This window comes from Siniperca chuatsi, linkage group LG24, assembly GCF_020085105.1.
Source record: "Siniperca chuatsi isolate FFG_IHB_CAS linkage group LG24, ASM2008510v1, whole genome shotgun sequence".
NCBI lineage: Eukaryota > Metazoa > Chordata > Actinopteri > Centrarchiformes > Sinipercidae > Siniperca > Siniperca chuatsi.
Window position 1 is genome coordinate 3299369 of NC_058065.1, and position 26944 is coordinate 3326312.

General features: G+C 38.8%; 2 protein-coding genes across 2 annotated transcripts in view; both read right to left on the bottom strand.

The window, feature by feature from the left end:
• Nucleotides 1-838, bottom strand: part of LOC122872333 (aryl hydrocarbon receptor-like) — a 37248-nt gene extending 36410 nt beyond the window's left edge. The window contains exon 1 of the mRNA XM_044188419.1: nucleotides 161-838. Within this exon, the coding sequence (XP_044044354.1) occupies nucleotides 161-201 (41 nt within the window). The 5' untranslated portion in view covers nucleotides 202-838. The remainder of the gene's footprint in view (nucleotides 1-160) is intronic.
• Nucleotides 839-2362: 1524 nt separating this feature from the next.
• The window catches only part of LOC122871793 (aryl hydrocarbon receptor-like), a 91918-nt gene continuing 67336 nt past the window's right edge, over nucleotides 2363-26944 (bottom strand). The window contains exons 3-11 of the mRNA XM_044187179.1: nucleotides 22911-23089; nucleotides 22706-22795; nucleotides 17150-17276; nucleotides 16285-16424; nucleotides 14768-14970; nucleotides 13946-14055; nucleotides 11823-11964; nucleotides 8692-10468; nucleotides 2363-7961 (exon numbers count right to left, since the gene is read on the bottom strand). Coding sequence (XP_044043114.1) covers nucleotides 7875-7961; nucleotides 8692-10468; nucleotides 11823-11964; nucleotides 13946-14055; nucleotides 14768-14970; nucleotides 16285-16424; nucleotides 17150-17276; nucleotides 22706-22795; nucleotides 22911-23089 — 2855 coding nt within the window. The 3' untranslated portion in view covers nucleotides 2363-7874. The remainder of the gene's footprint in view (nucleotides 7962-8691; nucleotides 10469-11822; nucleotides 11965-13945; nucleotides 14056-14767; nucleotides 14971-16284; nucleotides 16425-17149; nucleotides 17277-22705; nucleotides 22796-22910; nucleotides 23090-26944) is intronic.

Below are 26944 nucleotides of genomic sequence, written 5' to 3' on the forward strand. Positions count from 1 at the left end.
AAAATAGACTTTACATGGGAGGACAAACTTGGAGACTATAGATTATGCTTTCAATAACTCTGTAATAATTGATTAGACACATTAAAACACGTCTTGAATGACCAGGATCAGTGTCAGTAAGTGTTAGTGGTTAATAATCCTCCAATCTTCCATAACTTACCCCTTCTGCGCCGGTTTTCTTCGTTTCCGTGCAGCATACATGTCGCTATTGTCGGTTTAGTTACTCACAGTGGAGCTGGAGGAAATCCATAAACTTTAAAGTTAAACAAGCCGCAGACAGTAGAATCCAGTAGAAGCAGGAGCTGATAGAAACCAGTAGCACTCCCAGGGATCAGAAGCATGTGATTCATCTGCTTTCATTAGCTGACAGACAGGAAGCTGCTTTAAGCTAGCGTTAAATATAAAATATCAGAACCGTTACGCAGCCGTTAGCTAAAACCTGTAGTTATTCCAACGGTAATTCAAAGCTTTGGGGATATAAAAGGAGATAAAGCAGATGCCACAGCTAAACATACTGTGTGAACTCATTATAAAATAGACAGCGCTAAAGCTTGGTAACGTTATTATAACGTTAGGAATATCACCGGAGTAACGTTTACTATCGCAGTATTCTCGCTCCGGTTGTCCCGTCCATGGCGTCAAATCCCCCCGTGGACATTTAAAAAAAAAAGCTCCGTTTAAACTTCACATCCTGAGGACGAAGTTCAGACCAAAAAAAAAAACGTTAAAGTTAAACCGTTAAAAAGTTTAATTTCCGTCCTCCCGTCTTCTCCTCCCGGAGCTCTCTGCAGCGCTCTTCGGTCTCCAACCAGCGCGCGCTTCCCGGGCACTGATTTAACGTCGGGAGCGCGCGGTAGGTCAAAGGTGACGTAGGGAAAAAATAACGGTCGACGTTTATTTTAAATTTAATCTCCATGGAAACGTCTCAATAAAAATGTCTATTAAAGACTTGTAATACATCAGCAGTGCTGTTTTAATATTTCATAAACATCTAAATTTGTTTTTTATTTATTTATATATATAATTCATACAGTAGTTCAGAGAAACTAGAACTTTACTTGTATTTAAAGCGACACCATGTTACTTTTAAAAGCAGGAAAAACTACTTCTACTTCTTTCAAATGAAAAGTTTAATTTATAAGTAATAAAACTTTTCATTTGCTCAACTCAATACACTCACAGGTTTTGCTCGTTCAGTGTTACTTGGTCTGGTATGACCAGTAGCTCATTGTGGCTAATGTTAGCTAGCTTTACTTAGCAAACTGTAGATACTGCATGTGTAGCGCTAACCGACAAACTGAGCTACATTTAGTTTTATCTAAAAATCACTACATTTCAGAGGCAAATATTGTACTTTTTACACTACTAGCTACATTTATTCAACAGCTACTAGTAAATATATTAAAATATATATTTATATATCACACAAAACATACGTTTATAAAATGCAGTATGTTTAATTTCTATAGATGAGACTAACCGATAGTTGTAAGTAGTTAGAATTGGGACTAACTTGTTGATATGCCACTAATAACCCAAAAATATAATATACTGTGTATTACGCTACACTTTGCTAAAAGTGAAGGTCTAGTAAAATAACTTTATACTGTGGTTTTGATACTTTTACTTTACTAAAGGCTGTGAATACTTCATATTAGAGGATATATTATTGCATAAAAACATTAAAGCTCACGCCCACTGGGTACATATGCTTTTGTTTTCCCCCAGGTTAGTTTTTAAGCAGTTTTATCTGCTTTACAGTCCCTTTAATTCTTTAAATGAGGAGCTGTCACTGTCACAATATCTGCCTTTTCAAGTTTGGGGATATTTTAGTCAACGGTCAAAGTATAAGACAATATAAGACTGTGTTTTATCCCTTCTGGCCCAGTTTGGTCCTGCAGTGAAAACCATTACAGGCTTAAATGGGAGCAGATGCATTACAGCGCAAACATGTATAGTCCTAAACAAAACAAAGTTACAGTGTCATCTAGTGGACACTGGAGACCATTACATACATAAAAAACTACAATAATGATGTTGAATAAATTAAAATATGCATATAAAACTGTTTCATGCCAATTTTCCCAAATTTTAAATTAGATTTTTATCATTTTTGACTCAAACAGAACCAAAAATGGCTATAAAATGTAAGATATGTGCAGTTTTCTCATTATCTCCTATTAAGAGTCGAGCTTTTTACTTTAACTACTACTTTTAAGTACATTTAGTGAGTAAGAAAATACCCACAAAGAGATGAACACTTGCTTTTCCCTTCTCGCCAAATAATTTCCTATAATTTATCAAATTTTCCGACATTCTTTTGTTAAAATATTACAATAAAAAAGCACTTATTTAGACTTTGTGTGATCAGATCACCTTTAATATGGTCAGCATGAAAAGATTGACTCAAACACTCATATACTGATAATAAAGGCAAAATATTGAAGGCAAATCCACAAGATATAATAAGTTGAAAAGTTACAAAAAAAACATCATAACAAGAGGTTACATATGTTTATGCTGTGCAGAAAATGTACAAAAAATGATAGGCGTGAGTCAGGTTAAGGCAATTAAAATACACAATATATGACAATATGTATTTTGGGAAAGACAAATATATATATTTATATACAGGTACACAAAGATACTGCAATTTGGAGCCTTGGCTTCCTGGGATTTTAACAATGAAAGTAAGTACAAAGGCTTTTTTTTTTTTTTTTTTTAAATCTAGAAGCAAGCAACAAGATATTTTTATATTTCTATGAAAGCGCTCCGGAGAAATCACACACCTCCGATAAAAGCGCCTCACTTTGCACTGAGTCTTATAAATTCAGCCTGTGTTGATAAATGCCATCCGCCTGTGATGATTTTTGGTCAAATTTACGATTTTTTGGTGAATCTGCTGTCAAGGCACACTTGGTGATTTTGTTAAAGCGCCTAATCGCACCACCGAATTGTCAAACGCGTCCTCTAAGCTCGCTGCCGATGCGTTGAAGTTCACAAAAACACCAACGGTGACCTGCATGGGGGAGAAATTTGGCGATGCTTTAATATAATTCACTTCTTTTTAGTTTACAATTGCTTTGACTCCATTTTCACAGATTCTTATCTTTAAATGCAAAACACTAAATCACAGGCTCACTCCACTACAACACACTCCTTTCCCTTTGTTTACTGTCCAAATGTTGTACTGAGTTTCTGTAGTGTTTACTGTTTGATTATTTCCTGTCACAGTCATCATGTTGTCCTGTATAAATGTAGATTTACTGTAATAGTTAAGTTACTTACAGTAATATAGTACATTTGGTAAATACACTACAAGCTTTTAAAGGGAATTCTTGCACTAAATCATTTCAAATACTTACTTCTGTGTAAGATGCACCATTTTCTCCTCCGTGCTTCTTTTATATAAGAAAATGATGAGAATTTGTTTCTGTTTGACGAGATTAATTCGATAACGACCGAATTATCTTAAAACGCAAAAATGATTAAATTTTATGACATTTTGAGCCTGAAATTAAGCCCTTGAAACTCTTGTGAAAATCGAGCCAAAGCAATCTTAACTGCCTCCTTTACTTCTACCGCAGTTAGTGGTTTACTACATTACCCAGAATGCCTTTCAACAACTCTAAGAGAAGGGGGCAGGTGCTTGTTGCTAATGCAGCGTTCACGTCATATGGTGTGTCCCAAATCTATACTACATTCAAAAGTGACAAAATTAAGTAGAAAGAGAACGCACAATTTTCCCACAATGCATTGCACAAAGGAAACGGAGGAGCTGTTCACAGCTGGGAAAAGTTTTTATAAATTTTTGGTGGTGATGAAATAGCTCTAGGAAAACTAAAATAAGTAATATTTGTGAAGTTCAGCTTGCAGTTTGATATATATACTATAGTGTATATATATATATATATATATATATATATATATATATATATATATGTATATATATATATATATATATATATGTATGTATGATGAGATGGATGGTAGAGTTGGTAAACGTATTTAAGGCTGCAATTTAGGATTATTTTCATTATCGATTGTTCTACTTTTTATTTTTTCGATTAATCGTTAATCTATAAGATGTAAAAAAAAAAAAAAATGTGAAAAAGTGCCCCATTGCCCATTAAAATGTCTTGTTTTGTTTGACCAACAGTCAAAAACCCAAATATATTGAATTAACGATGATGTGACAAAGAAAAACAGCAACTAGGGAACGTTTGTCACTATTTTTTGCTTAAAAATGGACTGAAACGATTAATTGATCATCAAAATAGCTGCTGATTCAAAAAGGGTTGTGCGATCGTAGAGTTGGTCCTGTGAGAGATAAAAATACTGTGCATTGATGATATAACACTATGCCCATAAAATTTGGATTTTATTACCTCAAATGACTGATGTGAGGCGGCCATATTTGTTTGTCTTTTGAAGCATTATTAAAAACCAAGTTGGATTGTTAGAAGTTGTCAGAAAAATTCCCAGTTTTAAGTGCGACTTTGGATGTCGAAGGCTATTTTAAACAGTTGGAAACTGTTAATTACGGTAACTCCCATTTGACATGAACGCAGCGTAATTCTAGTTTGTGAATATTAAAACATTTTCACACTTCGTGAAACCACAACTACAATCATTCTGGTCTATTTCCTGCTGTTTTATGTGCAGAAATAATTTTCTGTGTTTCCATTTCTGATGGGAAACAGCAGGAAATCTGCATCCCGTCTTGTCCCTTTGGTATCCTCGAGAATAAAGCATCACAGTTGGCTTTACTGACTTTTCTTTTTTTGGTATTTAAGTCAAATATTCAAGTTTGCTGTCTCTACTTTTTTGCCTTTTGCAGCTTCTAAAATCAGCTGAAAACTACTTACTCTAGGAGAATTGTTTTTTTTTTTAAAAAGTACACAAGTGCTGATAACTAATTGCTTGGACAAAAATCTGATTTCGTGGCTCAGTACTGGATGAAGCGACGCACGTTTCTTGCAGCTTGAGGCTTTCTCACGGTGTTTCTTTTCAATCTAAGTGCTGAATCGTGTTGTTTTTAACAGACAATCATAAAGAGGTCAATTAAAAGGCACTTGAAGTTTTCAACCCCCCCCTTTTTTTGTGTGTGTTCATTTTTCCCTCATTTAAAATATACAATAGCTGCCTTTAACCGATTTACTTCTGTGTTTCGCTGCCGGACAATCGTCGATACTCCGGGTCCGAGCGAGAACGTCGATAAATTAACCACAAAGACAGAAAGAGGAAAGAGGAAGAGGACGGAAATTTGTTGTGGAAAATATGAATAAAGGGGTCCACTCTTAACAAGCAGTGTCTTACAGAGAGACTGATTAACATCCTGGTCTTTAATTTACAGGTTTAGTTAGAAAATCTTTTTATTTAAAAAAACAAAAACAATTCTCATTTAAAAAAGTATTCATTTAAGTTGAGTTCTATTCAAATAAGCCATAATAATGCGTTTATGATCCACTGTCTATCAAATCTGCAGGATCCAGTCTGTTAAAAGTACTGAAATCATCTTAATTTGTGCAAATTTAGTTATGAAACACTTGCTTAAGGAATTTCTTTTTGCAATAAAGCTCAGACAAAGGATGCGTGAATTATTTCCTCTTCACTGTGCTTTGGCAAGTCCAAACACTTTAAAGGAATAGTGCAAACAATCTCAACAATTGGCTTGGTGAAGTTAAGGCAAGGGCAAGTTTAACTTTGGTTTCGGTCATTTATCCACTACGCCTTCTTTGCTAATATTCCCGGTGGAAATGTTTAAAAATGTCAACAGACTGTCCCTTTAAAGTTTCAAACAGTTCTGTCAGTTTAAGGCACCGTCTGTATTTTCTCTCCCCTACAACAGGAAAACAACAACAGAAATATTAAAGAAAAGAAAAAATATTAAGAAACAAAACTGGCTCAATAACAAAAAGCTCTGACTGAATGCTTTTAAAATATATAAACACTAACAAAGCAGCTGTTTTCACTGAATCATCTCGTGTTTCAATCGTAAAAATCATCTCTTAGTAGGATTTTGGCTGTGATGTTGTGCGTTTTTTTTTTTTGTTTGTTTGTTTTTTTTATTTATACCCTGTCTGCAAAGCAAATCTCCCTCTCTGGGACAGTAAAGAGTTGAAATGAACTTAATCAAGACGCATTTTCAAAAGGACAAAAACAGGCCCAAAAAAAAAGGGGAGATATATTTTATCCTTCTGAGCGCTCAAAATAGAAAATAGGGAGTAGGGTGGCGTGTTTGTGGATTAACAGGAGGTTGTCTTAGCGTTCTTTCTTTTAACTTTCATTCACGTGTGTCTCGTCCGCTGTGTGGGAGACCAGGATGTGGTCTCTTTACTGGAGGTGGAGAGCAATTTACCAAACCTCGCACTCTGTCCTCACCCTTGAAGTCTTTTCTCTTGTAAAACAAACAGTTTGAAAACTCGTCCTACACACAAATCCAGGTTGCAGGCGGCGGAGGGAAAAACAAGTCGCCAACTGGCGTGTAACACTGTAATGTCTGTGACATGTTAAAATATGCGTTGTTATCTAAAAAAAACTGTTTTAACAGACGTGTTTAAATCTTTCACTCCATTAAATCCTTATTTTCTGCTTCAGTTCTGAGCGGCATGCCGTCAGCAGACCGACCTTTGACCTCTAAAGACAAAGCGGCCATGCCCTACACAGGGCCGATGGTGAGCCGCCACCCCGCCGATCTCTGTTAGCTCGATCCATTCTGATGTTTATTTCTGACGTTATTGTTAGTTTTTCCAAAACACTGAGTCATAACCAGTTTCACACACCTCCAGCCTCATAAAATCCAACATGCTGTTCCTGCTTCTGCCACCAGGAGCGTTTTGAGACTAAATAACTTCCACATTCACACAGACTACCTTCACCTGATGGTGGGAACAACCCAAACATCTCTGCTTTCGCCGTCAGTGTCTGTAAAGCATACATTTCACCGTAGTGCCATTTGTCCGAGTTTGTTTTCCAGTGTTGAATGAGCTCAATGCAGCCCCGTGTGGCCAGTGGGGGAAAAACACCCACAACAAGCGTAGGTGCAGTGGGTGTTTTGTGCTCTCCGGCCACAGGGGGGGCAGTAATGAGCCCACCACAGCTTGGAAAGAGGAGAAGAAGAAGAAGGTCAGCTTTAGGCTTTGTCGGGAAGTGTTTTCATACAGTATGAGTGGGTTTTACAAGAGAAAACGCAAAGCGATGAGGACTGAGGAGTTGATTTGGTTAACTGCTAAACAAACACAGCTGACTCTCATGTAGTGGACGAGATCGTTTCTGATTCCCATACATCTAAATATTCGCGCTTATAAACAGATGACAAATAATTTGGACATTTTGGAGACATTATGTCACACGTTACTTATGTGATGCAATCATGGGAAACAGTGGGACAGTACTGTTGTATGATTGGCTGACGATGAGTGATTACACCAGCTGCAGCCAAACTCTCCTCCATCAACGTAGGCGTAGCAAAAAAAACATCAGATATCCCGATTTTGGTCATCCGTTATCTTTCTTTTTTTTTTGGTACAATCCAACCAGCTCCAAAGAGGGGATCAACACTTTTTCTTTGACAAAAAACAAACCAAACTCCAAGCTGATTTTTCTTTCTTTTCCTTCTCTTCCTCGAAACAAAGAGCTGCCATCCTGAACCAAACACTTTAACTCTTAAAGCATCCGTCACTGTTTTCCGAATGAGAAAAAAAAAAGAGAAGGAGAGGCGTCTTGTTCTGTCTCCTCGTCCTTCTTGGGCACATTTCTGTTCTTCAGTCTACTCCACTCCATTCATGTTTAGAGACAGGAGTCTTTTGCTAAAGTGCCGTTTCAGTCCGAGTCGGGATCTACTGCCATCCTGAAGTCACAGCGGCTTATTCCTATTTGTTCTCTGAGTAGTATACGTTCCCATTGGGCAGCGAGGAGAAGGGGAAACCTCCGTTCCCGACGACTGGACGGCTGTTGATCTGTGAAACGAGAAAAGACCAATGACAGGTTAGGTCTGACTTTACAAAGATTTGTTTCTTTACCCCATCATGCACTTAAAGTCACAAATACCTGAGAGCAATTTGGATTTGAGAGGAAACCAGGATAATATGTGAACAAAAATGCTCACCAGGAGATGATATGTGAGGGAGAATTTCTTCCCATATTGCCCTTTCCCAATTTAAAATATTTCTGTTGCTGCCAATCACCCCCCATGTCAATCCGGTAACTTGTACTATAGGGTAATAATTTTTTTGGATGAGCATCTACCAAAAGAACGTGTTGGTCTAAATAAAATAAAAGCCACCGCTTTCAAATGTTAAATAACCATTGTAGACCCGACAAATACTGGCCAATAACGAGTTTAAAATACATCTGATATACCAACCAAGTTTCATTTTCGAACTGAACGCTAACAAACTTGATAACTTTGATAAGAATCTGCTAAATTTGGTTATTAAAGAATTGTGACCAAGATATGTAGTAAGGGACATTTTATAATTGAAATACTAACTTGTCAGTGCTTTGGTGGACATTTTTCTTCTACTTTCACCTTATTTTTTAAGTTATATGTTACCAAAATGTTACTAACCATGCAGAAATAACCTGAAACCAATAGATGCCTGGTACAGTAGGAAAATGCATCCAAAATTAAAAAACAAAGCTGAATGTTTGGGAAAAAATGTAAAGAAAAGTTAGGTTTTTTTTAACCTGTGTCTGTTCATTGAAGTTTAGGTACTGCTGTTGTTGCACCAGCAGACCGTCCGGGTCGAGACCAGCGGCCATTTGGCAGGACAGCGCTGCTTCATCGGGGTTCGGGATAGCCGTCATCCCTGGCCCAGATCCACCTCCAGGAAGACTCTGATAGAAACAGGAGGGCTTGGAGGGAATCTGGTTGCTGACAGGGTTCAGGCTCTGGCAGGCGGACACTTGACTGAGGTGCACTCCATTTACAGGAACCGAGGGGGGGGCATTTCTAAACATACAACTTCTAGAAGGTGCCAGGGGTGGCGTCTCCATGTTCTGCTGAACAGAATATGGTACATTTGAAGTCTCTGGAGTCCTGAACATTGGCCTGCCGTTGACAGCGTTCTGGCCCGCGACGACCCCAAGAAGAGGATTCTTCTGAAATCCTGACACTTGGCTGAGGCAGGTGCCCATTTGTTGGTGTCCACTTGAGATCAGCTGCTGCTCCAGCGCCCAAGACTGTTCCTGATTCTCATTGTTTTGTGTCTGAAGTGCAAAGTGGCCCTGCAAGCAGCTAGACGAGGAAGGATCTGCGGTAAAACCTGGTTTGTTTGAAATATTTTGGGTGTATGTTTCTGCAAAGTTTGCTTGATTTGAGGAGTTCCGATGGTTGCCCTGAAAGTTAAACACAGTATTTAACTGTCTTTCTGCGCTTTGGTCCTGGAGGCTGATTGGTAGGTTGGGCATCCTCATCTGAAGGTGGTTCTGGATTGGTTGAGCCATTTGGTTGGAGTGAATCTGATTGGTTGAAGTTTGCCTGAGCGAGTATGCTCCGAGGTTGGTGTCCTTGGCAGTAACTTGTAAGGTTCTCAGGTGGTTCTGTGTTTGAGCGTAAGAGTCCACCACGGAGGGGTTGAAGGCAACTGGAGCGCCAATGTTGCCTGTGGTGCCCAGTTGAAGACCAAGAGAAGTTTGCTGTGAGGCAATCTGCTGAAGAGTTGGACCGTTTAAACCAGAAGAACTCAACTGAGGAACATCCATGTGGCTCAGTTTCATCATCCGCAAGACTGGAGTTGGTTGTTCCGCTATCATCTGCCCTCCATTTAGTATCAGCTGATTCTGGGGCTCCAGAGGCCAGCTGAAGTTCTGCTCCCCACCCTGGTCGGGATCTTGGTTCTGGAGCTCCAAAGTGGAGAGGCAGGGTGGTATGTCATCCAGCTGATCTGGCAACTTGAGGCCGCCCTCCCTTTGGAGCTGCTCCTCTACGTAAGACAGGATGTCGTTGTTGAGAATGTCGTTCAGGTCTTCGCTCATCTCGCAGCTGCTGGCACTCATCTTCAGCAGGGTACTCTCCCAGCTCTTGAGCTCGTCAGGCCCCACGTCCAGGACGTCTGTGAGGTCGCTGTCCCCGAGGATCTGCTGCAGGGTGTCCATCATGTCCTGAACTGTGGCCTCGATCTTCACCAGGCTTCCCACAGCAGGTTTGGGTGTCGAGTCCAGCCAGACATCTCCAGGAACGTTGACTGTGGCGTGGGTGTCCTTGAAGGCGACGTCATTGAGGGTGCTGATGGTGTCGGCATTGGTGTGTTCACAGTAGACGGACTGGTCCTGACTCAGCATGCAGCCCAGTAAGGAGTTGGGGCTGACGGAGTACTGTTCTAACTTCCTCTGCTTGGGGAGGGAGCAGGGGTCGGGGACGCCAACGGTCGGAGCTACATCGTACAGCAACGCCTCTCCAGTGGCAAAGTTGAACGGCAACTGCAGCCGACGGAGGCGCAGCTGCTCTTCCCCTTCTTCATTTCTGTGACAAAAAACAAAACAAGAGTAGGTCTTTTAAAAGCGGTCGCAGCGGCAGCAAGTAATGTAGCGCTGAAACAATTAGCCAATTAATTAATTAGTCGATTGACAGAAAATTCATTGTCAACAACTGTGATAATCGATTAATCGTCATTCAAGCAAAATGCCAAATACTCTCTGGTTCCAGCTTCTCTAATGTGATGATTTGCTGCTTTTCTAGGTCCTGGGAAAATGCGTTGTCAATATTTTCAGAATCTTATAAACTAAACGAATGATTCATTTATCAAAAAAGTAATCATGAGATAATTTGATTTAGAAAATAATCATTACTTGCAGACGTAAAATTCCCCCCCCAATGTAGCATTCATAAGCAGTATATAAACATTTCATAAATGTTTATAACACACTATAGTGTAGTTGTAAGCAGATTTATTAATATATTTTTCAACAACTATAACTCGTAAGGCTGCTGTATAAACAAATGATGAATGACAATATAGTAAAACACAGTTGTAATAATATAAAATATGTCTTCATAGGAAAAGTTATAATTGTTGACAAATACTGTGCAATAATAAACACTTAAAAGTATCCTCATATCTGCTTACGACTACATTATAGTGTTATAGACCTTTTATTAAATGTTTACATAGTGTTTTTAAATGTAAGTAGGGCACGTGTTATCATTAATTTAATAATAATAATATCCTGACAAATCGAATCTGTTGATTTCTTTTTGATAAATCAACCTCTTATTTAGACTACAAATGTCAAAAAATAATGACAAATGAAAAACAGAAAAATAGCACATTTGAGAAGCTGTGACCAGCAAATATTTGGGCTTTTTACTGAATAAATTACATAAAATGATCAGTTATCAAAATTAATAATTGATAATTTTTTCACTGACCAACTAAGCGACTCATTTAATAATTACTTTATTTCTGCAGCACATGTGCTTTACATAAAAAATGAATGATAAAAAAAGACAATAATTATGATATTTACAATAAAATAAGGATAAAAGCAGCAAATGAAGATGACACAGTTGGTAATAAATGTAGTTATAAAAGAACTATTTCTGGTACAAGTATTAGTATGTGGTAGTAGCCATAGTAGCCAAAATGTGGCCCCTGGGGGAAACATTTGCTGCTGGGCCCCTAAAACATAATAATATAGGACTCACCTTTGTTAATATTGTACTTTACTGGTAAAAAAATTACAAAATTAATCAAATTACCAAAAGTGAGGCAGTTGCCCATCTTGCCCAGCTGGTAATCTACCTCTGTGTACCAGGAGAGGTAGCAACAGTTTTGCCATTAAAGACTAACCTCCCAGCTGTTTGGTTGTTAACTTACGTCAAAGCTCTCTGCCGGGCCACGATGAAGTCTGGTTTCCCTCCTTTAAAGACCAGCCTGGCGTTGGCCTGGACCCAGACCCACGTCCCGGTTTTGGTCAGAAGCCTGAAGACGGTGAAACCGCTTTCTCCGGTTTTTATCACTGGATATGACAAAGAAAGAGTCAGATATATTTATCTATATATCCATTTATACATCAACCGTTAACATGTTGGCCTTAGTAAGGTCGGGTGACATTTCCGTATCATTTTCAACCTGACAGAAGTCCGAATAAAATGCAGATTAATGTAAAGGATCAACATGCAAGAGAGAGAAATGTGCGTCTTGTTTCCATTCTTTCTGAAATCGATGCGTTTGTGGTGCATCTGCTCTGAAACGTGAGTCAACCTCTGCGTCGTCCCTTTAAGTTAGTTAACGTGACCATGGCGCCGCCTAAAAACCTGTAACGGGGACGAACAACCAAATGTATTAACGTTTTTCTCCAAAACTCTGGAGCCGAGCGAGTAAACGAAACCAGAATGAAGTTTCACGTTTATTTACTGGCGGAGCTCTTACAGAAGAGGGGGGGAAACAAAACGGTGGAAAGCCGGCTCATTAAGTGAACGATGATCGCAAGAAATCATTGACAAAGGGTTAACAAAGACCACAAGCCTGTCAGCTCGGCTGAGTCAGAGATCTTTCTTAAAATCTGCTTTTAATCGTGGAGCCTTTCTAGATTTTACTTGAGTTTTAATTTTCTTTAAACTCTTTTACTTACTTAAATGTTTTTCTTGTTGTTTTTTTTTTTATTTAAGCAGTTTTCTTTTAAAACCAGATGTTTTTATGGCTTGTGTGTTTTATTTTGCTGCCTTTGTGAAGCACTTTGTTATTATTGCTTATTATAAAGTTCCTCCACCCAGGTCAAACTCACAGTTTTTGTAAAGCAGCTCATTTAAAAAAAAGAAAGAAAGAAGAGAAATGAACATGAACTAGTTCATTTTTTGGGGGACTGTGAACTCAAATTCAAAATTGTGAACTAGTTTATTTTAATCTGTGTGACCTGAACTTTGAGCGAGCTCTTGTGAAGCGTGAACTTGCGCATGACTGGTTTGAACTGTGAAGTGATTTCTCAACTTCAGAGTTTAAATATAGACAAATCTTAACTTTCTGTCAGGGAAAACAGAGCTCAGGAACAGAGATTTCAATAAATGGGCCTCCTGTGGCGAAAACAAGGAGGATAAAGTGCAGCAATGAATCATACACACTGTGTGTTTGATGATGTGTGTTTGTTTTACAAAGGTCATAGGTTACACAGCTTATTTTTATGCAACCCTCTTCCTGTGATCAATTTGTTTTAAGTCTTGAATGTGTCTAGCGAACAAAAATTTGAAAGCAAATATAAATTGCAGTCCGCCTGGCTGACCGTCCCGCACACCTCGTGTTTGTTTGGCGCGTACCAGCAGGCCTGGGGAAACACTGTACTGCATATATTATATCTCAGTCTTCATCTCTTATGCACAAAAGAAAATAAAATCTGTTGAATAAATCGTGAAATACTGAGAAAGAGCCAAACAAAAGTTTTGGAGGAGATCCTTCTCAGATCAGATTAGTCTGTAAAAATCGTTTTCCCTTTGCGGTGAGACCGGGGTTGAACCGACCTCTTATTTATGACAAACGCCCAATGTGATGTCTCCAAATTGCTCATTTGAACCCTAAACATCCAGTTTTTAATGTGAAACAGAGAAAAGTAGCAAAACTCTCATATCTGAGAAGCTTTAACGAGCAAATATTTGGTCTGTTTGATACATAAATGACTTAAAATCAAAAGTGAAGAGGTTAAAAAACCCTCTCACAATAATAATCTGACCAAGAGTTTCTCTCTGTATTTTAAATTTTCATTAATAAATATCCAGCTTTACGTACAGCATGCGAGCGAACAGGAGTCCCAACTGAACGTCCTGTCATTCGGCGCTTGCGCACAGTCGGATATTTTAAAACAGGCAGCAGAATTCGCTCTCTTATAACGTTACATGATGAAATGTGTCGGAATGAAGCCGTAAGGAACATAAACACAGAAGCCACCCATGTCTGGATGTCAAAAAATTCATCACTTAAACAGCTGGATGAAGCCCGCAAAGACTTACTTCTTACGTGGCTGTCGGCGCAGTACATCATGTCTGCAGTGTGGATGAAGCTGTAGCCTGAGCCTTTCATGCAGAGCTCTATTTCATTGTAACCCAGAACCACCTTCCCTCTGTAGAGGAGAAAAAGTTGAATTCGAGTAAAAACAGATTTAAATGTCTGAATTAACGGTCACGACGTCACGTCCTTCCAGATGTGCTCTGCTGTAGATATCTGTAGGCTTTAGGTTCATTTTGTTGTTCTCCAAATGTAACTTTTTTAAAGCTTCACTTTCTGATGGCTCTTGTAGTTGTTACTCTTATTTGTTAGTTGTCTGGCCTTACATGTGTTGTTTCTGTAAGCTGGTTCTGTGGTCGTCTGTCTCAGGCCTCTCTTGAAAAAGAGATCTTAATCTCAATGAGACCACCTGATTAAATAAAGCGTTTGTTGTTTTGCTCTAGAGAAGCAGGATAGTTACAGAAATGTAGAGGAAATACTGTTGATTTAAAAATAAATCTGTTTTGTTTGACTTATATTTTGGCCAATACCAATGTAGTTCTGATTTTATGATAAATGTATGTTATACTGATCGAAAAATCTAATGATCCTACGGTGTTTTCTGCTTGTCTGAAGTTAAAATTGATACCAAAACCAGCTTGTTTACAGTCGACACTTGTGTTGTGTTATGGTAAGCCTGCAGGTTTGTTTCATTTCATTAGAAGACATTATAAAAGGAAACATCTCGATCTGTTGAAAAAGTCTGTCTTGGCTTTTTAAATTACATCGTGTCGTGAAGCAGATTTCGTTAGTCAAATCCTTTCACGCGGACCCCCGTGTGCGTCTACCTGGTGTCGATGCCCAGCGGAGTGAAGTCCAGCTTGTGTTTGGTCTGGAAGAGGAGCGTCTTGGCGCGGATCTCCAGGATGGACGGCGGCTGCATCGGCGTGGCGATGGAGAACAGAGCGGGCTGCGGGGGAACCAACGTCCCGTCCTCAGACAGCCGGTTCTGACCGTGGACGAACTTCAGGCGGCCGCGGAAGTTCAGGGCCTGGAGACAAACACACAACAGGGTTCATCAAAAGTCTTTTTAAGCATTAGAGGTCCTAAAAAGTGAGTTTGGGATACTTTTGTAGTCTATCTTTAAGAACATAAGTAGACTAAAAGGAACTGATACTGAAATTCAAATTATTTTCCTCAATTTTAGTGCTGAAGCTGACTCGATTCGAATTTATTTTAGCGCTCAATTTGTTGTAAAAAAAACAAAACAAGCGAAGATGCAGGCTGTCTCTTTAAAAATGCTCAAATTAGCTTTTTGTCGTATCAATATTAAAGTGATAGTAAATGGCAGCTGATCAGGCTGAGTGAGACGTGACATATAATCAGGAGGTTTCACTCTGTGGCTACGTGATATATTTAAGAACGGAGCTGCACAATTAATCGAAATATCAACAAAATCGCAATATGGCCAAGTGAAATATCTAAATCGCAGATAAAAGTAAAATGCGTGACAAGACAGTGTTGTATTGAAGTGCTGTAGCGCTGCAGAGATGCCCTGGATCAAGTCTTGTTCTCCAGATGTAAGAAAACATGTTTGTTTGGTGCAGAGCCCAACAAACGTCACATCATCGTGATTTTAATAGTTTTTTGTGATGCAAAAATGATCATGAATCATATCGCAGTCGCGATATCTGTCAAAAATAATCGCAGTATGATTATTTTACCATGTCGTATTTAAGAATCTGCTCTTGACGTCTTCAACGCTGCGTGAAAAGAGGGGAATCTGGGAAAATGTGAAACTTTTTAGCTGAATCTCACATTTTTTGGGTTTTAAAGGTAAATTCACACACTGTGGAAATATTTTAAAGTCCCCAGTCCTTCCTTATAGCCCTTTAAAGGATTAAAGATCTCACACATTGATGCTGGAAAATTGAATCATGCAACTATGGTTATAGGCAGCGGTTACTTACGTAAAAGTACTAATACCAAACTGTGAAAATATTCAGCTACAAGTCCTGCATTCAAAACCCTACTGAAGTAAAAGTACGTATGTATTATCAGCAAAATGTACTTAAAGTATCAAAAGTAAAAGTACTCATCGTGCAGTAAAATGTTCAGTTTTTCTATTATTTCTATACATCGCTCTGTGACGACGCGTTTTCCAGCTGATCCGAGCGGGTTTAAAGAGTTTATTCATCTTCAGGAGGAGGAGAGTTTTCTCAGCACGTAAAGGAAACTCTTCATCCTTCAGTTCATCACAAACGTTCAAAATCACCAGGAGATACGTGGTTCTCACTGTTGAGCAATTCATATTTGAAAACACAGACAATCTTGGCTGGTGTGTATTTGCACTCGTGTGTTTTACCAGGAAGCCGGAGGAGTTGTCGAGCAGGCAGCGGAAGCGGCAGCAGAAGTTTCTCTCCAGGAAGGAGGAGTTTTCTGGAGGGATGGCCTTGGGGTCATAGGTCATCACGTTGCTGCTGATCTCCGCAGAGCCCTGCTCACCTGCAGCGATGATGAAATACATCTAGTTCGATCTAATGTTGATAATTAGCGCTGCCGTCACAGTCTGCTTTAAAGTTTAAACTCCCTCAGATTACAAATGTTCTTGTTCTTGATTGTATTTACCTTCAGCTTTAGTTTGTACGTAGACTGTGACATAATGTTATTTTTATTTTATTTCTCGTTCGCTTTATGCAGATACTTGTAACACAGATGTAGCATGTGTGGTTTGGGATTTACGTGTATGCGCTTGTTGATGTTACTATGTTGATCGTTTTGTGCCGTTTGGATTGTTTAATTTATTATTTCTGTTTTTTAAGTATTTCTTTTTGTTTAAAAGCCTGTTCATTTCCGTGTTTTTGTGTCTGAGGACCCCTTTTAAAAGGAGATGGTGCATCTCAAGGGGTTTAACCCTCAAATAATAAATAAATAAAAAGCAATAACTAATAAAATACCAATATGGTACAGTAAGGACAAATAATAACCTGGTTTTAGTACAGGTAAATCTGGGAAGACTTATTTTTTTGGTTTGTGTGTGTTCAATAAACATCTATACTATGTACTTCTATGTATTTTTTGCATTTAGCTACAGGGGTGAGCAAGCAATAATTCTTTATTCACAGTATATTTTAAAGGATAAGTTGCTACTTCAGGTTTCAGTGTTTCTCTGCAGGTGTAACACGTGTAGATATTGTGTGTGTTTATAATGAGCGGTGCGCTGGACTCACTGGGACTCTCTGCGGCGCCATCTTGCTGGCCGGAGTTTGGGTTGAGAGCGAAGTGAAGCTGCCGTCTGAACAGAGCTCGGTCGTCCGTGTGGATCAGCTCAAACACGCTCTGATGGACGACGTCCGACTGAAAACACAGACACAAATCATCATTTCTCTGTTGTATGAATGAAATTGCAATTTACTGCAGACCGGCAGTTTTCGCAACAGTAAAATAAATTGAATTACAGGGTAAAAGACAAGAAAGCAAGGTGGTGTCAGGCCTGTGTGATACAGGCGGACTGTAGACTATATTTCCACCTTTCAAGGGCCAATCGTCAAACCATCGCTGACTAAAATTCATAAATCACTGACATTTACTATGTAGTACTGGAGAAATCTGAATAAACACGAATTAAATATTCCATCTCGCCTTCTTTTCCAGGCTTTTGAGACAAAGTTAGCAAACTTAATCTGAACGCCAGATGATTTCAGGAAAATTAACTCTCTGAAATCATCAGCTCATCGGACCTCAGCGGCCAGAGGAAGAACAGCAGCAACGAGACATAACGTGTGATTCAGGGCCGAGTCTGATGTGCACATGTCCTTCATGTTGGCTTTGACAAGACGTTTTCGAGACATTTTTCTTCAAACCTCAATAAGTAAAATATAAAATATATTTCTTAACTTCTGAGAAGCAATTCTATTTTGCTGTATTTGCTTTTTGAGTTGAAATGACACCGAAGTGGCGTCTTATTTAAAACCGCCACGCCGCGACTTTTATTGAAATACAATTAGTTATGACGGCAACTTAGAAAACAGCTCTCTTATTCAAAGTGTTTGCTTTTAAATTAATTATTTTTACTTTGTATTTAGATGTGACCTGTTTATGTTGTTTGTATTCATTGTTGTTTTAATGGTTGAAAAAGAGATTTAATCAAAAACACTAAAAATAAGACTTTTAGTTGGTTAAATACAGGAAAAATTTACAAAAAATTGCTGCTTTCATAAATGTCTTTCACTAAAAAGTTTATAATTAAAGATGTATAGAAATGTAATTGTTACGATATACTTCATTTCATACTATACTGCCTTGTCAGTAATTATACTTGGGACTTAAAATTAGCCAGTAAACACGTCCACTTATAATTTATCTCCTAAAACAACTAAATAAAACTGTTTTTTTTTAATATATAGTATGAACTACAAGAAGCAGATGTGCTAAATTTGAACCACTGTCAACATACCAAACCAATGATATCTAAAATAAAACAATAAAATACACATAAAAATCACAAAAACTATAAAGAAAAGTCTCAGTGGAATGACAACAATGACTTCAGTTTGATTTATGTTTTTCTAAACTGCTTTGTCAAACAATAATAAACACCGCTATCTATTAATCTGAGAGCATTTAACAGTTTATTAATATTTATTAATGCACCCTACAAACTCTCCAGACCATCGATTCATTCTGTGCCATAAGCTGTTTGGCTGATCTCCAGTCAGCGTGGGTATATTCGCCTCGGCAGCACAAACATAAATGTTGCCGCTCTCACGTTCATCTGCTGCAGAGACGGGCCATCTGAAACACTGAGATGGTTTACTTATTTCTGTCATTTATGAACGTACGAAAGAAAACTGCAAAATAACTACATCACAAATACATAAGAGGGGGTGGGGTGGGGGTTTAATGGACTTCCCTGCCTTCCTGTTGGCCTTTAATTAAATTTAAGGTGGTATTACTAAAAAGAAACACGCTTTGCTTTGCTGAAAACTGCCCCGTTTCTCACTTATTTCATGTGCTGAGAATGAGAACTACATGCTCCGTATACCTTTCTCCGAGGGAGTAACTGTTTCAAATGAAAATAAAATAAAATAAAAAGGTCAAGCGAGTGTATTCATCATCATCGGACGTTTGGCATTTACGCTAAACGTAATGCTGAACGTCTTTTTTGTTGTTTTATGTAATAGGCATTTGGAGATGGCGGGAAAATAAACAGTCGCAGTGACAGAAATAAGAGTTGTCGAAGCAGCAGCAGAAGCAGAAACAGAAATAATAACAGAGGAAAAAGTAGCAGTGCTACTAGCAGCAGCAGCAGCCTGCAGCAGAGAAGTAGTTTTAGTAGTGGCGATCGTGTTGAGTTGTAGCAGAAAGTATTATAGTACTAGACAGCAGCAGCAGTAGTAAAAGCATTAATAGTAATGGTGATCATAATAAGACTGCTGGTTGTGCGTGCAGCAGCAGGATCATAACAGATGTGAGCTGATGGAGCCAGAGCCCTGAACCTGGCTCTCCTCCAGCTGAGCCCCCAGTCCTGGTTCAGGCAAGCGTTTTCCAGCTCCTCCAGTGTTTGTACTGGAGAGCTGCGTTCGAGACAGATGATGCGAGTGTAAACACACACACACACGCACGGTGCGAACAATGCTCTCAGCCCATGGAGTGGATGGATGCCACTGACTTCAGGCTGGAAACACAGAGACGCCGTTGTGCTAAAGGGCCGAGGTGCTGAGAGAGCCACGCCTCCGGGCTTCTTGCTGTTACTCATCCGTCGACAAACAAACCTGACACAAAACCCTCCTTTGTCAACGGTGCTGAAAAATGGCTTCAAACCGCTCAGCAGGCTTTGTTGAGTTCAAAGCAACCATGAAGTCAGGATTTGTGAGCACGAAATTTACCAAAACAGAAAAAGAAATAAAAAGTTAGCTTCGCATTTCTGCTCCTTAAAATTTAAAATAAAGAAAATTCATCAAATCAGTATCATCTAAATCTTTTACATCCAGTTTTATCCCTTTTGTGTTTTGCTCTTTATCTTCAGGCTGTTTCCTCTTTTATCTGCTCTGGAGCTGCATCTAGAGCTGCTCTATAAATAAAGTTTATTTTGGTAATAAATAGTCAAGCAGCTGGTGAATTTTGGGCTTTACCAGCCACTGTGGCCTGGAGAACAAAACGTTTCCTGCCCCGATTAGCATCCTGACTTCAGACTGTGTCGTGGAAAAGCAGTGGTGTGTATATAAATGTATGTGTGTGTGTGTGTGTGTGTGTGTGTGTGTGTGTGTGTGTGAGAGCTGTTTACCACGTGCACTCTCCCCAGGCAACGTTTTTCTTTTCGTTTTTTTTTTTATCCCCCCCGACTGCAGACATGTTTAACCCCGGTTCAAACGGATGTGTTTACAAGTCAAGAGTTCAGAGCCAACAAGGCAGTTCAGTTCTCATGCACACACACACACACACACACACACACACACACACACACACACTCACACGGCTCGCATGCGAATCACCCTCTGACCCGTCTGTGTGTCCATTATTTAGCATGTCGTCTATTTTAAAAGGACCGTACAGATGTTGTTTGCATGGTTTGGCTCCTTTAACTATAAATTCTGTAAATGTTTTATTGTTTACTGTTCCTTTCATATATATGTATATACATACATATATATATATAATATATATACATACATATATATATATATATATATATATATATATATATATATATATATATATAAAATAATGTCCCGCCATCATGCCTGCTTTTACGTGGAACTGATGACTGATGGTGTTAGTTGTAATTTTAGCTTGTTTTACTTTATTTATCTACTTTTATTATTTGTTTTTACCGTAAAGCGGTTCGGTTCTTTGTTTTGAAAGGTGCTATATAAATAAAGTTACTGTTGTTGTTATTTTTTACAACCCACTCGGCTGTCTGTTCAGGCTGGTTGCTGACATCGAAACATCAAACTCTTTTGTTGTGACTTGTGGTTCAGTTTGGTTCTTTCATGCAATACTTTATGCACTTTATTTACAGTTAAACTGTACAAGAATTCATCAGAAACCTGCTAATTACTGTTTAAACTGCAATGTACTGGAATTGAAAATGTTCTGTGTGAATAAGGTCATTATTTGAAATGTTCCTACACTACACAGTCCTGAATTCTTGCCTGCATCTTAATATATTGTGCTAAAACCGACTAACATTGTACGTGTATTGTGTAAATAGAGGAATATATGAGTAATGTTGTAGATTAAAGCAGCTCCTGCGCCTCAAAACGTAATCGATTTAAAAAGACGCCTTCTGTAATAAATGAAGCTGCAGCTTTCGGGTCTCACGAGGCCTGATTTTGGGACCTGGGGGAGGGAAAGACACCTTCTTTAATCCCCCGAGAGGGACGTGTAGTCCAGTGGGTCAAGAATAAGAAAGTAAACAGTGAAAAGTACCACACACAGTTTTCTGAGCAATGAGGGATTATTACTCACGTTTAGTTTTACCTCCAAATAAAATGGTTTAGATTATCTGGAAACCGCTTTGCTTCTTTTTAATAATGTTCCCAGATCTGAGCGATTACTTTGTGAGTACAGGGTTGTTGTGACTGATAGAAATGATGGCCAAAACTATAAAAAGCAACACCCAAGTTGTAAGAAAAACAGAATTCTCTTTTTATATGTCAGTAATAGGAATATTTACATAATCCTTTGATATGTTTGTATATTGTTCTTCTTCTAGGTGATGCTTTTGAGCAGATATTAGATGATTAATTGTCAGAAGATGTACCACAAGGAAGTAACTGCATGCGACAAAAGAGACAGACGACTTTGGATGCGTTCACACGTGAACTGAAACCAACTGCTTCGTGGAAGGTAGGAAATAGGCACAAAACATGCACCCGAATGTTCTTTTAAAGGATGTTTAAAGAGGAACATCAGAGTTCAGGAGGTCAGTGAATTGGAAACAGGTTGTTGTGCAGTAAAGAGTTATTTCCGTACAAAAGCTCCTCCTCATTGTGGCTGATTTTATCAAATCACCCAGCTCTACATCTACACATATTATTGTTCTTCACCTTGAGTTCCTAAAAAGCTGTCAAAAGCCTTTAATGTATCAACAACGCCTCACCAGTGGTGGAGGAAGAATTCAGATCCTTTACTAAGTACTAATATTACGCTGTAAGAGCAAAATACTACAAGTCCTGCATTTAAAATGTTACTTCAGTAAAAGTGTGTGAGTGTGATCAGGAAAAAGTCCTGAAAGCAGTGAAGCGTCCCTGTGGCTGCTGTGCTGTTATATATTCTATCATCAGGTTATTATTCCTCGTGCATTAATGTAAAGCAGGATGTTGCTGCTGCAGCTGGTGGAGCTGGAGCTCATGTTGAACCGGTTCGTATCGGACTGCAGCTGATGATGCTTTTCTCCATCGATCGATCGATCGTTTGGTTTGGAAAACTTGTGAAAATAGTGAGAAACGGCGTCACAGTGATTTAATTTATAACAAAACATCATATTTTATAAGCTCTTTGTATGTTTAGTGTTCAAAAATCTTAATTAGTAAAGTAACTAAAGCTGTCAGATAAACAGTGATTGATTGGAATAACGTGCCTGAGGAGTCAGACTGACCAAATTGCTTCCTTCTTTTAAATTGCTCAATATTTTTACATTTTAACACCTGATGAACACACTGTATGTGTTTTTTTAGTATCTTTTTTGCCATAAAGCACTTCCTATTGTTTTTGTGGGGGACAATATAAGTAAACTTCATTATTTTTCCACTATTATTGATCATCAGGTCATCATGTTTTACCTGGTGGAAGCCAAGGAAGTCCTGGATGGTGGGCGACGTGTAAAAGATGTAGCCTTCAGCCGTCACCACCAGCACGAAGCCGTTCAGCGCCTGAAGACCAAAGAAAAACTCCCTCATACACAATAATACAATAATAATATATATAGTAACACTAAAACCGTCCCTCACACAATGTGGAGTACAACAAACATATGTAAGGCGTTACCTGAAGCAGCAGGTCCCCCTCAGAGAAGCTGACTCCGTCGATGGAGGTCACCTGGGTGGAGGAGGCCGAGGAGGTGGAGGTTGAGGAGGATGGAGTCAGAGTGTTCTGGACGTTTCCCCCGAACATCAGGCTCCGCTCGCTGGTCCAGCTGGAGCCGTTCTGGCCTTTCTTCATGGTGGCTGGAGGTGAAGAAGACAGAAAACAGTCAGTTTTTTTTTTAATACACAGAAGAAGAAATAAAACTTTAAACGAGCCAAGAGGTAGAGTTTCTTAGAGCTGCATGTTCGACGAAACATTAGGGAAGATCCGATGACATTTTTTCCCCCAAATTGAAAGTTATTTTATTTGTTTCTGTTGTTTTGCATTGTTGTTCATTTCATTTCACCTCCTGTGTGAAGAAACACACACATATCTAAAAAAAAAAACACACAAGAAGAAGAAGAAGAAGACAGGAACTGAAACAAATTTAAGAAGTAACTTTCTCCACTCAGTGTCCAAATCTCTGCACAATAGTTCAAGAAACAAATGAAAAAACATGTTTTGGGTGATGCAGCACCCCCTCTGGCAGCCATATTGGATGTCACAACTCGGCTACAAACAGCTGATTGTGTTTACAAAAACATGCAACTTTTACAATTTCTCAGAACTATCTGTTGAAATGAGAAGCGAGAAGTCAGAAAAACAGAAAGAGGAACATCACATCTCTTTTTTTTATCAGGGTGGAGCTGCCTGATGTTTCCTGCCGTCTTACAACACCGTCACTCAACTCTTCCTCTTCCTCCTCTTCTCGCACTTATCAAGCAGCTCTTATCAAAGCGAAAAAACACGAGAAAATAACCTTAAAATATCCTCTCAGAGAGGAAGCAGGTGGATTTGGAGAGGAAACCAGTTAAAAAATGATGATGGATGCACTGATGGAGGAGGAAACACAGTCCAGTTTGATTCATGAAGCTAAATTATTGGCATTAAACCAGCTTCACTTCACACAAAGGTCCTACAAAGGTTTCACATCTGTAGATTCTTCTTTTTGTTGTTTCATCTTCCTCTGGATTACTGACCAAACGTAGACAACAAAACTTGTTTCAGAGCTGCATGCGGCGAGGCACAACTAGCTGCTGAAGACCGCGATCAGTCGGAAGAGCAATTTCTAAAAATATTAGACCAGAAAACACTGAGGATGATGATGGAAATAAGTCGAGGAATTTATCGTTCTATCCCCGACCAAGTCTGATATGTTGTATTTTATAAATCAGTAATCAGTAATCAGGCCTATTGTTTTCAAATTTGAAGAGTTGGTTTGAACGAGGTGTCAAAGGAAGCCATTTTGTGAAAAAAGAAAACCCCTCTTTGAACAGAAATGGTGGTCTGAGATTCAATCTGCCCAAAGTCTACCACAGTGTATTAGCACCTTGGTCACGCCAATCATATGCTAATCAGGTACTTAACAGTGATGAGGGAGGTGCAGCCAGAAAACAATAGGCCTGATTACTGATTACTGGGCCATCATGGAAACTATTAGGTCAGTTTCAGGTGAAACTAGCTAATCAACAGATACTCAGGTAGACTCCTTCCTGAGGGCGGGGCTTATGTAACACAGAGTAGCTTAAATTTCTGAGTTCCCGTCCCATTTTTTCATAAGTGAGAATGACTTCCAGATGGGAGCTGAAACGTCTTGATTCTTAAAACAGCGTCCAGATGACTACGACTGAAACTTGTCAATAAACCAAACAAAGAAAATTAAATTTGGATGTGGTTATTTCTCTAGGAGAGGTTGGTTGATTTTAATCTCGTCCGGAGCGCATACATCTTCGTTTTTTAACCCCTTAGTTTCAGCCCCAAGAATCTTCTGCTTTTTCTCTGAGCTGCGAAAATCTTGAAACAAAAAAAGACATCTGAAGACGTCACCTTGGGCTCTGGGAACGTGTCATTACTATGTTATAATTGTTTTTACAATTTCCTGACGTGTTAAAGAACAGAAATTTACTGATTAATCGAGAAAATAATCAGTAGATTAATCAAATAAGCAGTCGCATGCCTACACGCTTTGCAGGCTGCTGGTTTAGAGCACTGGCACAGTTTTTAGTACCAATTCAAGGACTGGGTTTGAAATTCAGTGCTTAGCTTCAAACTCTGTAGTCTGACAGCGATACAAAGACAGTGACACACACACACAGTGCACGCAGGCTGGCTCAGCCCTGTCCTTGTTAAAAAAACGCCAGGCCAAACGAGGATAACAGGCAGAGCCACAAAATTACCCGTTGGCCTCGGCGTTTTCCCCTGTGGACCGAACACAGCGGGGAGGCGGCCATTTTGGAAGACAAGAATCATGTGAAGTGGTCGGCGACGGCCTCAGACACTGACGGGGGAGACTCGAATCGATCTGGAAAGAGCTGGTTTTTCTAATAGCGCTCGTGTGTGCAGAAGAGTTTTTGTTCCTAAATGAGATCGCCACCGATGGAAACATGCAGCGTCTTCTCCAACAAAACCATTATAAAAAAGCATTTCATGTGTAATTTAGAGATACTGGATAATAACCCTCTGATTATAAGTTATAACTCCCCGAAAAAAGTTATATAGAGCATTTTTTAGAAATGTTCTTGTTTCCTTACAATGATTATATGTGACAAGCTCAAGTTTTGCTCTGAAATAGGATCTTTAAAAATGTCGGACAAAATGATTGACGGCACAAAATTTTAGAAACTGTTCAAGGAAAATTTGTACTTTGTGTTTAGGTGACTAAACAGGATTCGTGTGCCTTTGACATTTTAACTTTAGATGCACTTTACGTGAGGTTTGTTTCATAAAACGGGTGTGTAATCTTTTTAATTTAACCCTTGTCTTCTGTTAATTGTTAATACACTGTTTTATATTTTATATATTTTTATAGTAACATAACTTTATCATGTAGAGACAAGCTGAGAAAACCAGCTGAAAGTGCTGATGTGGGGCTTTCACACAATATCTTGCATTTATGTATGTAGACGATAAACTTTGTTTCTAAATTTAGAAATTATTAATATTTTCAGTGATTTACAGGCATACATTAGACCTTGAATGAAAAAGGCACATAATAGAGTTGGGATAAAATCACTTCACATGTAAATAAACTGTATTATAGTCTTTGTTTTGTACACAAATACAACAGAGACAATACTATTTACAACCTTGAACTGTTCTATAATAGTATTTTGAGTGATTATCACTAAAGATTTGCACATTCTGTGTCATATTTCTTGTATTTTAGGTTCCTGGCAGCTTTATACTTTGTTAGATACCATGCATGTGCTGTAAGGACAGATTAAAGGATGCTAAACAAAGACATAAATGAAGGCATACAAAGTCAGCAAGAAAGACCCTAGAATTGGCCAAAGAACAGTATAATGTTTAGGGTTTTCCAGTTGACTGGTAAAGACATTTCCACAGTAAATGTGGTCATTTGTTGAGGCTTATAAAATGTTTAATCCTCCACTTCTTTGACAAAATGACTGCTGACATGAAAAAGTGGAAAACATTTGGGGGGAAAGTGTTTCAGTTATTAGTTGTTTTAGGTCTGGTGCCCATCCAACCAGCGAGGACGGAGGTGAGACTTATATTTATAGTATGATGTTTGAGAATGAAACCCATTATTTTGAAACCATAATGATCCTGAAAGCCTGAAAGGGTCTGACATTTCTAATCTTACGTGATCACTGAGGTACTTGGCGCGTCTTGAGACTCAAATGTTCCAGTTTTTCTGTTAAGTCCTCGTCATCAAACAATTCCCGTCTTTTATGAGTGCTTTAACACCATCCTCAACACAAATCAAATATAGCCTCTCAACCTGATGTGAACTCGGAGCTCATGACGAACTGCATGCTTATGAAAATCCCTCCAAATCACTGAGGGGTGTTACTTTACAAGGGGTGTTGGCATGCTGAACATCCTGAGGGGTTTACATACGGTTTGAGTTTTATCCATCCATCAGTCTAAAACCACAAAAATACTCAGCTTACTATCATATATGACAGTGAAAAGCAGCAAATCCTCACATTTAA